Below are 13,441 nucleotides of genomic sequence, written 5' to 3'. Positions count from 1 at the left end.
GCAATTAAACTTCCCGGCCAATAGATGGCGGCAGTCATTAGATCCCGCAAAGCTAAAGAATATCTCACGTGATTAGGGGCTTAAATCATAATTACATTTATTTTACAATAAACATCCACATTGTTTGTTCATTTTTGTGTTGCAATTGAACTTCCGGCCTCTAGATGGCATTCATTTAATCGCACAAATAGTTCAGGAGTTGTTCGACTGAAGAGCACACGTAACAAGGGCGTGAGAAAATATCGATACAACTAGACATATCTCAATATCGCAATATTTTTTTGACAATACTGTCAACATTTTTCATTTACTATTAACATGCTAATATTCACTGTGTTTGTTAATTTTTGTGTTGCAATTAAACTTCAGCAGCAGTCATTACCGCATATAAAGGAACAATTGATCCAGGCGATGACTGAGGACAAGTGGATACAGTCGACTCCAGCTTCTTTTAAACTACCACTTTAAAGGAACAATGAAATGAAATCCTGCACTGAGGACAAGAGGATACAGTCGACTCCAGCTGCTTTTAAACTACAACTTTAAAGGAACAATGAAATTAAATCCTGCACTGAAGACAAGAGGATACAGTCGACTCCAGCTGCTTTCAAACTACCACTTTAAAGGAACAACAAAATGAAATCCTGCACTGAGGACAAGAGGATACAGTCGACTCCAGCTGCTTTTAAACTACCACTTTAAAGGAACAACAAAATGAAATCCTGCACTGAGGACAAGAGGATACAGTCGACTCCAGCTGTTTTTACACTACCACTTTAATGGAACAACGAAATGAAATCCTGCACTGAGGACAAGAGGATACAGTCGACTCCAGCTGCTTTCAAACTACCACTTTAAATGAACAACAAAATGAAATCCCGCACTGAGGACAAGAGGATACAGTCGACTCCAGCTGCTTTTAAACTACCACTTTAAAGGAACAACGAAATGAAATCCTGCACTGAGGACAAGAGGATACAGTCGACTCCAGCTGTTTTTAAACTACCACTTTAATGGAACAACGAAATGAAATCCTGCACTGAGGACAAGAGGATACAGTCGACTCCAGCTGCTTTCAAACTACCACTTTAAATGAACAACAAAATGAAATCCCGCACTGAGGACAAGAGGATACAGTCGACTCCAGCTGCTTTTAAACTACCACTTTAAAGGAACAACGAAATGAAATCCTGCACTGAGGACAAGAGGATACAGTCGACTCCAGCTGTTTTTAAACTACCACTTTAATGGAACAACGAAATGAAATCCTGCACTGAGGACAAGAGGATACAGTCGACTCCAGCTGTTTTTAAACTACCACTTTAATGGAACAACGAAATGAAATCCTGCACTGAGGAAAAGAGGATACAGTCGACTCCAGCTGTTTTTAAACTACCACTTTAAAGGAACAACGAAATGAAATCCTGCACTGAGGACAAGAGGATACAGTCGACTCCAGCTGTTTTTAAACTACCACTTTAATGGAACAACGAAATGAAATCCTGCACTGAGGACAAGAGGATACAGTCGACTGCAGCTGCTTTCAAACTACCACTTTAAATGAACAACAAAATGAAATCCCGCACTGAGGACAAGAGGATGCAGTCGACTCCAGCTGCTTTTAAACTACCACTTTAAAGGAACAACGAAATGAAATCCTGCACTGAGGACAAGAGGATACAGTCGACTCCAGCTGTTTTTAAACTACCACTTTAATGGAACAACGAAATGAAATCCTGCACTGAGGACAAGAGGATACAGTCGACTCCAGCTGTTTTTAAACTACCACTTTAAAGGAACAACGAAATGAAATCCTGCACTGAGCACCAGAGGATACACTCGACTCCAGCTGCTATTTAAAGTCGATGTTTGGACATATTTTGGTTTTCAAAACAAATAAAAGAAGTACTCGGGCGATACTACAAATATACACTACAGAATCGCGATGTTTCGTAATATATCGTATCTCGGCCTTCGGATCGCGATCCGGCATCGCCGCCAGATTCTCGCCAAACCGCCCCCGCAATTCGTCTCATCAAAACAAGAGGATTTCCGAAAGTATTTCTCAGGCAACACTAGAACACGACACCGACTCCGGGTCCGTCCTCTCCGGCACCTGCGAACCATCTGTGTGTTTATTTGTGTGCGAGGCTCGAGCTCCGAAACGACTCGCTCCCAGGACCCTGCAGTCCAGTAAACAGATCGTCCCGAGGTGATGGAGTTCTGTTCTATTCTGTTGACGCAACAAACGCCGACTTCACGTGTTTGCACTCAAAAGACAAGACGTCCGTCGGCGCTCCGTCGTGGTCGATCTTTCGCTGCATTTGTGTTCGCGGAGATAAACAAAAAAAAAATCCTTTATCTGTCATTGTCTGTAACTAATAAACACAAGCATGTACACAACAGCTTCGCCTGCATACCAGCAGCGGTGAAGGAATGTTGGTTCAAGAGAGGGTTTTTTTTTTTAAGTAGGTGGCTGGACTGGTGTTGTCACAGGGAGGAAATAAATTTAGCTTTATTGTGTTAAAACATGGCGGCATGTGTTTTTCTCATCACTTATGATATCATCTTTTGGAGGAAACACTGTGTGCTTAGGGTCAGAGGTCAAGTGACTTTCCCAGGCCGAGAGTGCGTGTGCTGGGACTCGTGTGTGTTCCACAGGGGAGTGTGTGTTTGTGGGGGGGGGTGGGGGGGTACGGCGGCCTCGCTTCTTGATCTCGGCTTCTCTAATGTGGAGAAATGACTAACAGACTCGGCGCAGAGACGTGCAAAGAAACCCGGCAGCGCCGAGGAATTCGGTCGCTGTCACTGACCCCGCAAAGCAAACTGTGCTGTTATCTCCGCGTCGCGCTGCAGATAAACTCGGTGCGTGTCTGGTTTGTTCAAGCGTTTTAAGGAAAGGAATTTTTAAAATTCGACGGCAAAGTTCACGAGGAATACATGTCGAGGTCACTTGAGATACGTTAATTCTTGCATTAGAAGGAACGGTGGCTTCGTTGCAATACAAGCGACAAAGTTCAATTCAGAAACATCATGATATCATGATACAGGGACAATGATACATTTATTATGATACTGTGAACACGTATATATTTGTAGTATTGTTGAGTACTTAATCACTGCAAAGACACTGTTTCTTTCAATGACATCATAGACAGTAGGCACGAGTTTGGAGAGATGATACATATCACAATACAAGAAGAACTGTAGATATATAGATACTGTAGTACAAGAATATATTTTTAGTGTTTTCGAGTACTTGACTCTTGTGTTGCAGAATCTACAGACCACATGACTCTTGACGAAGTTGTAACTATTTTCATTTGTTTTGAAACCGAAATATTTCCAAACATCAGCTTTAAAAGCTGCTGGAGTCGACTGTATCCTCTTGTCCTCAGTGCAGGATTTCATTTCATTGTTCCCTTAGAGTGGTAGGATGTAGTGACTGCTGCCATCTAGCGGCAGGAAGTTTACAAAAATGAACAAACCCTGTGAGTACTTGCATGTCAGTTTTAAAATATAATTATTTGATTTAATACAATTTATCGAAATATAAACTATAAAATAATGATCATAAAAAATGATTAAATCATACGTAAGTCAAAGTAAAGTGATGTTCTTCAACTTATGTATTGTCAAGTTTTACTTAAGATTTTAAGTCATTTGGGGGATAAAACTTTTCTGTAAGTTTGTATAAGTGTTAGTAATAGTCCCTCGTTTATTCGGGGGTTTCAAAACCAGCAAAGTCGGACCTTTTAATGTTTCTCTTGTTTAAATTCAGAACATTTGTTTAACATTTATTTGAACTTGGAAACTACACATTGCATTTACGGTCCCATCCCTCTCAACAACAGTGACCTAAAAAGCTTTGCCGCCCAGCCAACCAATCACGGCTGTCAATTATCTGTCACTATAGAGCAGTGTGTAGAAAGGCATCATGGGAGTTCACGCTTTCATTGGCACCATAATAATAATCACAATGCAATATGTCAATCAAACTCAACTGGCATTTGTCGTTAGAAAAACTTCCGAATCTATGGCACACCATTTTGAAGATCATCTACCACTACTTTAAGATATCTTAAATTATATTTTAGACATAGAATAGCGGTAGTTTATACGCTAAATGTACGAAGTTTAAGTTACAGAGTATGTTGGTTTAAGATTAAAATAGAGGCTTATATGATGTTAAGATTATATCAGTTGAGGTACATTAAGTGAAGATATTAAATAAAGTAGATTTATTTGGTTGTAAAAAATGCTGAATGGCCGAAAAGAGCTGCGATCTGACCACTTGTTCAGGTGTTAGATCTGACCTTAGCGCTGAATCAAGTGGAGCTAAACCTTCGTGGTAAAAACCTGGTCCTCTGATCTCGCCCTCAGATCCTCGCCAATGGGCTGATCTTCCTCTGCACCAACCTGATCGGGATCTGCACCCACTACCCGGCGGAGGTCTCCCAGAGGCAGGCCTTCCAGGAGACCCGCGGCTACATCCAGGCCCGGCTGCACCTGCAGCGAGAGAACCAGCAACAGGTGCGACACAGTTGTCCCCGAAAACACCTTCACACGTGTGGGCGACCGCCAGCATCAAAAACCTCCTTCAGATGAAGCTCCGGTCGTCAAAACGTAGGAGGCGACAGGGTCAATTAGAGGTCGATGCGAAAGTACGCTGAGGGAGACTCGCACCTGCCTCCGTCCTCGAGCCCCCCACGCATGAGTCACCGAGACCCTCGGAATTAATGGACTCTCTTGATTGTAACTGGAGTCTCCGTCTGTCAGGAGCGGCTGCTGCTGTCGGTGCTGCCGCGGCACGTCGCCATGGAGATGAAGGCCGACATCAACGCCAAGAAGGAGGACATGATGTTCCACAAGATCTACATCCAGAAGCACGACAACGTCAGGTAGACGCGCACGTTTGTGGAGTATTTACTGGTTTCGCTTGAATATTATATACTTATATTTCTATATTTATAGGTTGAATTTGTTTGAAATAATGAATTATGACATTTTTATATTTTCCAAATGAATTAAAAGAAAAAAAAGATATGTAGTGTTTGATTCTCTTGTACCAACAATTTAGAAAATTAATTATAAATTCATTTTCTTCAGCCTTTTAAATTCAATATATTTGGAATCCACACAAAGTGAATTTAAGCAGCAGAACTTGTTTGTCGTCACATGACCTTCTACACCTCGCATGATTGGCTGAATGTTCCATTAAGTAGCTCAGTACTCTATTGGTTTTGTCTTATACCAACATTTTTATATTTAATTTTTTTAAGTATTCAAATTTTACACATACAGTTTGATATTCCAATTCCAATAATTAAAAAATAAACATTCTAAATACAATACTTTTTCATTTCTATCCTTTTTAATTCAATATAAAAATGTTGACATGATCGATTGAATTGAACGTATTGAATTATAAAAGGCTACAAATTAAGAAATATATCGAATTTGGAAAAATTTTCGGAAGAATTTCGGAATTTTCGCAATCTGTGTGTGTAAAAAGAAATGCATCCTGTTTGAAAAAATTCAAATGTTTAATTCAAGTTTTTAACTGACCGGAAACAAATGGGTTTGTAATATCCCTTGTGGTGTCTCTGGTTCAAGGTGACCGGAAAGGCCCGAAAAAACAAATGTGTTTGTGGTATCCCATGTGTTGTCTCTGGGTCAAGGTGAACGACCTCCACCACTGCATATATAGTATTTATGGAAGCCAGGGAGGTCGTTCACCTTGACCCAAGGGATACCACAAACACATTTGCCTTTCCCGGGGCCTTCGGGTCACGTTGAACCTGAGATAACACAAGGGTTTAATGAAAAATAAATTCAAACTTTCAAAATAGAAATGATTGAAATCAATTATGCGAAAAATGAAATGCTTTTAAAACAAGTAATAATCATTTTAAATTGAACTATTATTCTGATGTCACTAAGAAAAGTCCACAGACTTTTCTTCTGCCTGTTGTCGTCGACGGACACGTCTGTCCTCACAGGCCGAAACAATCGTCTGCTACACAACTGCTACACAACTGCCACAGTGGGTCTATTGTCGCCCAAGTCGTCGCTGCTGCCCGTCACAATATCACCACGACATTTGATCAACACTGATCTGCTGACTCAGCATCTGATAAAATCACGTGTTAACTCCACTAATGCTAACAATGCTAAGAGCGTAGACAGAGGGTGGACGGGTGGCTACTCTGGTGGGTCGGGGAGGGAGGGGGGTGTTGTGTGACCCAGTTTGGCCCGGATGATGAGAGCCAGATAGGAACAAATGTGTCTCTCGTGCTCACATGGCAGCTGGCGTGTGAGCGACTATTGATGGAAGCTTCTTCCTCTGTGGCGCAGCATCCTGTTCGCGGACATCGAGGGCTTCACCAGCCTGGCGTCGCAGTGCACGGCGCAGGAGCTCGTCATGACGCTCAACGAGTTGTTCGCCCGCTTCGACAAGCTGGCCTGGGTGAGCGCCCGGTTCCTGATCATGTGGTCTATAGAGATGTTTAAGATAAGACACTAGTGACGTCTACAATCATACACACGACTATAATAAATGGTAAAACTCGTGGGAAATCATAACAAACATGAGGATGATTAAGATCCAAATATATTAACTGATACAGAAAGTTTGGTAAATATGTTTTTGTTTTGTTTTTCGGCCCCTGACTTGCATTGTTGAAATATTTTGGCCCCGTAAGTGATTGAGGTTGACACCGCTGACATTTAAGTGTGTTATTCAATCCAAAAAAGTTGATTAATTAAAAAAGAAACGTTTAAACACTGTTTTATCTAAACTGTTTTTTACTTTCTATTTTTTAACTGTAATATTTTCTGTGTTTTGGGACGTTTTGTCTGTAGGATATTTGTGCTGTAATTATTCAACCCCAAAAAGTTTTTTATAATAATTGAATACATACTTTAAAAGGCAACTTTTCATGAATCATTAATAAAGAAAAAATATAAGACTAAAAAATAAATATTATATAAATAATATTTGGTTTTATTATTTAATTAAAACGTCATAAATTGCCTAAATCACCTAAAAATAAATATTTTCAATAGAAAAAATGGCTTCCATAAAAAAAAAAAAGGATTTTTGATACAATTTTTTTGCTTTAATCAAAAACTGTGTTTGAACCCTACTTTTATAATGGAACCCTTTTCTTTGATTTACGTTATCTTTTTTAAATTCGTAATTATTAAATATTAATATTAATATTTTTTAAAACTTTGTCGGGTTTTTTTTATTTTATTTAAAGCAACAAATTTTCTTTGATTTAAGTAATTGTTTATTTGTTTTGGGCCACAATAAGGTTAGAACATTTGATTCATAATTACTTTATTCCAAAAAAAATGTATCCTCTCGTCCTCAGTCAATTGAAAAATAATAATAATTTAATTGAAGCAACTTCTTTGGTCAAAAATATCTTTAAATTAAATTTATTTATAAAGAAAAAGATTCTGTCATATAGTCTGAGACACAAATAGGGTAAAGCTCTACTCTGAGTCTCCGATGACTGAGCTCGTCCTCCGCAGGAGAACCACTGTCTGCGGATCAAAATCCTGGGCGACTGCTACTACTGCGTGTCGGGTCTCCCCGAGCCCCGGGCGGACCACGCCCACTGCTGCGTGGAGATGGGCGTGGACATGATCGAGGCCATCTCGTGAGTCAGGGGGGTCAAAGGGGGGTCGACGGGGGGTCGAAGGTTCTGACGGTTCTGTTCCTACAGGCTGGTGCGCGAGGTGACGGGCGTGAACGTCAACATGCGCGTGGGCATCCACAGCGGGCGCGTCCACTGCGGCGTCCTGGGTCTGAGGAAGTGGCAGTTCGACGTCTGGTCCAACGACGTGACGCTGGCCAATCAGATGGAGGCCGGAGGAAAGGCGGGGTAACTGCGACCTTGTGACCTCTCGAGAACCCTGAAGCTGTTGTTGTGTTGTTTATTTTTGTGCGTCTACACACAAGTGCCTGCAAGCGTGTTTTTTTTTTTGTGTGTGTTCAGTCGGATCCACATCACCAAAGCCACGCTTCGATATCTCAACGGCGACTACGAGGTGGAGCCCGGGTTCGGAGGAGAGAGGAACGCTTACCTGAAGGAGAAGGACATCGAGACCTTCCTGGTGCTGGGCTGCAGCCAGAAGCGGGTCAGAACACACCGACACACATGAAGTCTTTATCTCTCGGGGGGCCTTCCACCAAAAACGCCGGCGTTGTCTGTTTCGTGGTCAGAAAGAGGAGAAAGCCGTGATGGCCAAGATGCAGCGGGTTCGTGCCAACTCCGCGGAGGGTTTGATGCCACGCTGGGTCCCCGACAGATCCTTCGCCAGAACCAAGGAGTCCAAAGTCTTCAGGCAGATGGTGAGCATCAATATCCATGTCGGCGTCTCCCTTATCTGGAATCAAATAACATGCGCGGAGATGTAATAAAGCGCCGCCGAGTCGTCGTTCTTCTTCCGCCGATGCTAACCACTAATGAAATGTTGTATTATCAACGTTGATCTCTTTATGTTACACAACTCATTAAAACGAGGACTATTGTTGCTTATACTTCGTTCTTTGAAAACATTCTTGAATTAAAATAACAGTATTTGAAAAAGTGTATCAGTCATGATGGTAACATTTAACTAACTAATCCACCAAAGAGTGCAAATAAATCATTTTAAATTGGCAGCTTGAGACCTTGGCTCCTGCACGTGTTTGAGTAAAAAATATCAATACAGCGAAATATCGCGATGTTTTTCAAGATATCATTTTGTGTTTAAATTAAACTTCCGGCCGCTAGATGGCATCAGTCATTACGTCCTCCGCAACTAAAGGAACAATGAAATACCATGACTACTGAGGACGAGAGGATACAGTTGACTCCTGCAGATTTTAAAGCTGAAGTTTGAACATATTTTGGTGTCAAAACAAATGAAAGCAATTTGTTTTAATTCTAAATTAACATGCAGATATTCATGTAGTTACATTACCGGTCAATAGATGGCAGCAGTCATTATGTTCCGCGAGCTCCCAGCGTTGACTGAGGACGAGAGGATACAGTCGACGACAGCCAATCTTTTAAGGTGATGTTTGGATATATTTTGGTTTCAAAACAAGTGAAAGCAGTTACAACTTCGCTGATGAAATTGAATTATCAACATTAATCTTGATCTCTTTATGTTACACAACTCTTTATGTTACACAACTCAAACACAATTAAAACGATGACTATTGTTGCTTATAGGTAGGAAAACATTTTTGCATTTAAAAAGAGAATGTTTAAAAAAAAATGTATCAGTCATGAGTTACAGATTAGTAACATTTGACTAACTAAAATACCAAAAGGTGCAAATAAATCTTTTCGAATTGTAGGGGGATTTAGCAGCTTGAGACCTTGGCTCCTGCAGGTGTTTGAGTGAAAATATCAATACAGCAAAAATATTGCAAAGTTTTTCAACATATAATTTTGTGTAATTGTAATTGTAATTTTGCTGTCATAAGGTCCTCCGCAACTAAAGGAACAATGAAATAGCGCGATGGCTGAGGACAAGAGGATACAGTTGACTCCTGCAGCTTTTAAAGCTGATGTTTGGACATATTTTGATTTCAAAACAAATAAAAGCAGTTACGACTTCATCAAGAGTCATGCGGTCTGTAAATTCTGCAACCCCAGAGTCAAGTACTCGACAATACTACAAATATATCCTTGATACTACGGTATCACTATTGTTGTGTATCACCAAATTCATGCCTACTGTCTATGATATCACTGAAAGAAACAGTGTCTTTCCAGTGAGTTGTTTCGTGACAGCATGAATCATGGGAGGGTTTTTTTTTTACCCGACAAATAATACTCTCATTATTTCAAAATACACATGACGTGGAACTTTCATGGACTCGTCGTCACGCCTTCATTGAAGACAAAGAAAAACACAGAATTGCGTCCTCCACCGCTAATCAATAAACACGACACGTCGTCCAACAGAGGAGACACAGAAGTCGACGTCGTGTCCCCGACACGACTTATTCTAATCGTGTTAGAACTATTTATACCGACGTTCTCCCTGCGCCGGCGGAGATCGATTGTCACGTTCAACCGATCAGAAAATTCCGCGGGTAACACCCCGCACGCATCAACAACGACAACAACAACATATTTACTCCGGAAGCTAATGGAAGTAAAAAATCTCTAAACATTCTTCAATCTTTTTTTTTGTATCCAGTTAACCTCGGAGTTTCATTTCCTCTCCTGCCTCCCTGTTCTCTCGAAGGGGTTTGACCTCTGGAGTCTGTAACTTAAACCTCGCAGCATTAATTAAAACATCAGTCCAGCTCTCGGGGATTCACTGTGCAGATGTCTGCGTCTGAACCAGGATTGATGCTAATCTCTTCCTCTTCCCTCTCTCTCTTCTCTCTCTTCCCTCTCCTCCATCTCTCTCTCTCTTTTCTCTCCCAACTTTTAGGGCATCGACGAGGCTTCCAGCAAAGACAAGTAAGTCTGTGAGGAACGCACTTGTTGTTATTCCACAGCCGTCACATGCTCGCTAACGTGGTTTTTTAACAAAGCCCGGGTCCAGGAAGAGGAGCCGGGGTCATAGATTGACCTTGAATGGAAATAGAAATGATAAAGATACTTATTTGGAGGAATATTGATGAATAAAAGGATGAGAGTTGCTATAATAGTAGTGTTTTATAAATAGAAAATTAAAATGAAACGGTAAGAAGATGAACCGCAGGAACAAATAAGGACATTACAATCATTTAAAGTCAGAAGTCGGTGTCATGTTTGTTTGTTTTGTTTTTTAATTATTAATGTTGACCATTGGTGAGAAAAGGAAATCATCAGGGGCCACATTTTTGTACAGTGGCTGTTGTGAGGGGCCACCAAAAATGAAATAAATCAAAATAAAGGAGCGAAAATTATAAATCAAGTTAAATATACTGTTATTATTATTATTATTAATTTTTATTATCTTATAACCATTTTTTGTCCAATAGGAAAGCACTTATTAGGATATTTAATTAAATATGTTGTAGGGTCAATTATTATAATAATAATTACAAAAAAACGACTTTTACACAGTGGTTGTAGTAAGTGGCCATCAAGCAAAAATAAAGAGTGAAAAGTATTAAATAAACGTTATGAAATCAAGCTTATTTATTTTATTGTATTTTAAATATGTTTTATTATATGTTTATCTTTTATAAAATAACTTTTTCCCTACAAATATTATTTTTATATTCACTTAAATGTTTTTGAGGTACAAAAAAAATACTCACAAAAAATGATTAAATTCCTAAAACAAAAACCCTTTACTCATATTTAGAGATTAGTAATAAATTATAGGAATAAATCCAAAATAAAATAGTTATTTTCTACATGATCTCTGACCTTATAATGCACACACTTTTGCCCAGGTCTGGTGTAGAGATTCACGGCTAAGCTAATTAGCATGCTCACGGCGATGCTAATGGTTAATGCTATTATCTGGTGTAATTATACGGATTTAAAACATTACACAGACTTGAATTCTTTCTTATATCCTCCATTCAATTCACAATCCGGTGGAGGAGAAGGGAATTACCCGCAAACTACTCATGATTTCAACTCGTGACTCCTGCTAACTGGATTACTGCTAGCATGAGAACACTTTGGTTCCACTCGTCACTGTACAGACAAAGATACTTTTAGCTTGAACTCTCGAGTCAATATTAGTTTAAGATTTGGGTAAACATTTGGTCGTTATTAACGCAAAAACATATTGTGATTGAAGAACAAAGTGTCGTACTACGTTACGGACCATTGGTGGGAATTAAATCTCGAATAAAACGTTGTTTTTTTAACAAATACTCTTTTTATATTCACTTAAGTGGTTTTTAGGGCAATAAATACTCACAGAAACGACGACAGTCCTAAAACAAAATCTCTTTAGTGATATTTAGAATGAAATATTATGAATAATGGATAAAAAATACAAATTAAAGTAGTTTCTTTGTGACCTTTGACCTCTTGAGGGGCCACATAAATGCAGTCAAAGGACCGCATGTAGGGTTTTATCATGAAAGTATTCAAAGTTTAAATGTGTGTTGATGTACGACACGTTACTGGAGCCGGAGTCTCTCCTCAGCCGCTGTGCTCAGGAGGCCCTGAACCCCGAGGAGGAGGTGGACGAGTTCCTGGGTCGAGCCATCGACGCGAGGAGCATCGACCAGCTGAGGAGGGACCACGTCAAGAAGTTCCTGCTCACCTTCCAAACGCCTGCTCTGGAGAAGAAGGTGTGGGAGTAGATCAGAGCCTTCACGATATTCAAACATTTACCATTTTTAATGTTATGTTGTTGAACTAGTTTTTTTTAATTATAATTTTTTTTTTTTAATTATAATAATTTCTTTATTAAAAGGTTGAACATATTGTTATTGATTAATTTAATTCAGTAATTTGTATAATTTAAGATTTTTTTTATTGAATAATTCAGTTCAATACTTTCATATTGAGGTTTAATTTGTTTTGTTATAATTGAATTGTATAATGAGAGGTTGATTATTTTTAACTGTGTTATTTAATTCAATTTATTTTATATTGAGCGGTAGAATTCGTTTTTTTAAATAATTGAATTCAGTCATTTTTATAATTTTAATTTAATTTTCTTTAATTTAATTCAATAATTTGTATTGTTTAAAGTTTTGGTTCTAAATCATTGTATTCAATAATTTGTAAAATTTAAGGTTGATTTTTATTTATTTTTGTCCAATAATTATTATATTGAGGTTTAATTTGTTTAGTGTTTTTAATTTAATTCAATAATTTGTATTTTGAGAGGTTGATTATTTTTAATTGAATATTTTTTACATTAAGAGGATTCTTTTTTTTAATATAATTTAATTCAATCATTTTTATATACAGCGGTTAATTGTTTTTTATAATTTAATAATTTGTATAATATAATATTGATGTTCTTTATTCAATAACTATAATATTAAGAGGATGATTTTGTTTTTAAAATAATTTAATGTTAGGTTGATTTTTTTTTAATTGAATAATTTAATTCAATATATTTTTATATTGAGGATAATTTTGTTTAGTTTTTTTATATAATTTAATTCAATAATTTGTATAATATAAGATACTGTAAGTTTAATTTTTTTGTTTGCAAATAATTAATATTTAATAAAATAAAAATCAAATATTTTATGAATTACTGTTTTTTTTTAGTGTCAACAACGTTCCAATAAATAAAACATTGTAAAATTTAAGATGTTCCTCAGAAAGTCTCCTCTGACGCTCATATTTGTTCCCAGTACTCCAAGAAAGTGGACGATCGCTTCGGAGGTTACGTGGCTTGTTCTCTGCTCGTCTTCTGCTTCATCGCCTTCATCCAGATGATCATGTTCCCGAAGTGAGTGTCTCTGGTGTCCGAGGTCAGCGAGTTTACTTCTGTGTCTTCACCACTG

General features: G+C 38.4%; 1 protein-coding gene across 1 annotated transcript in view; it reads left to right on the top strand.

The window, feature by feature from the left end:
* LOC148059403 (adenylate cyclase type 6-like) overlaps positions 1-13,441 on the top strand; it is a 32,988-nt gene that overhangs the window by 12,404 nt on the left and 7,143 nt on the right. The window contains exons 3-12 of the mRNA XM_087782027.1: positions 4,384-4,533; positions 4,780-4,901; positions 6,358-6,469; positions 7,543-7,670; positions 7,737-7,895; positions 8,010-8,151; positions 8,237-8,365; positions 10,453-10,481; positions 12,118-12,265; positions 13,289-13,386. Of these exons, the coding sequence (XP_087638153.1) occupies positions 4,384-4,533; positions 4,780-4,901; positions 6,358-6,469; positions 7,543-7,670; positions 7,737-7,895; positions 8,010-8,151; positions 8,237-8,365; positions 10,453-10,481; positions 12,118-12,265; positions 13,289-13,386 (1,217 nt within the window). The remainder of the gene's footprint in view (positions 1-4,383; positions 4,534-4,779; positions 4,902-6,357; positions 6,470-7,542; positions 7,671-7,736; positions 7,896-8,009; positions 8,152-8,236; positions 8,366-10,452; positions 10,482-12,117; positions 12,266-13,288; positions 13,387-13,441) is intronic.

The sequence above is a fragment of the Callionymus lyra genome, chromosome 19 (assembly GCF_982586985.1).
Source record: "Callionymus lyra chromosome 19, fCalLyr1.hap1.1, whole genome shotgun sequence".
Lineage (NCBI taxonomy): Eukaryota > Metazoa > Chordata > Actinopteri > Syngnathiformes > Callionymidae > Callionymus > Callionymus lyra.
The sequence above is the reverse complement of the archived record's forward strand: the minus strand, read 5'-3'. Positions and strand labels throughout refer to the sequence as shown.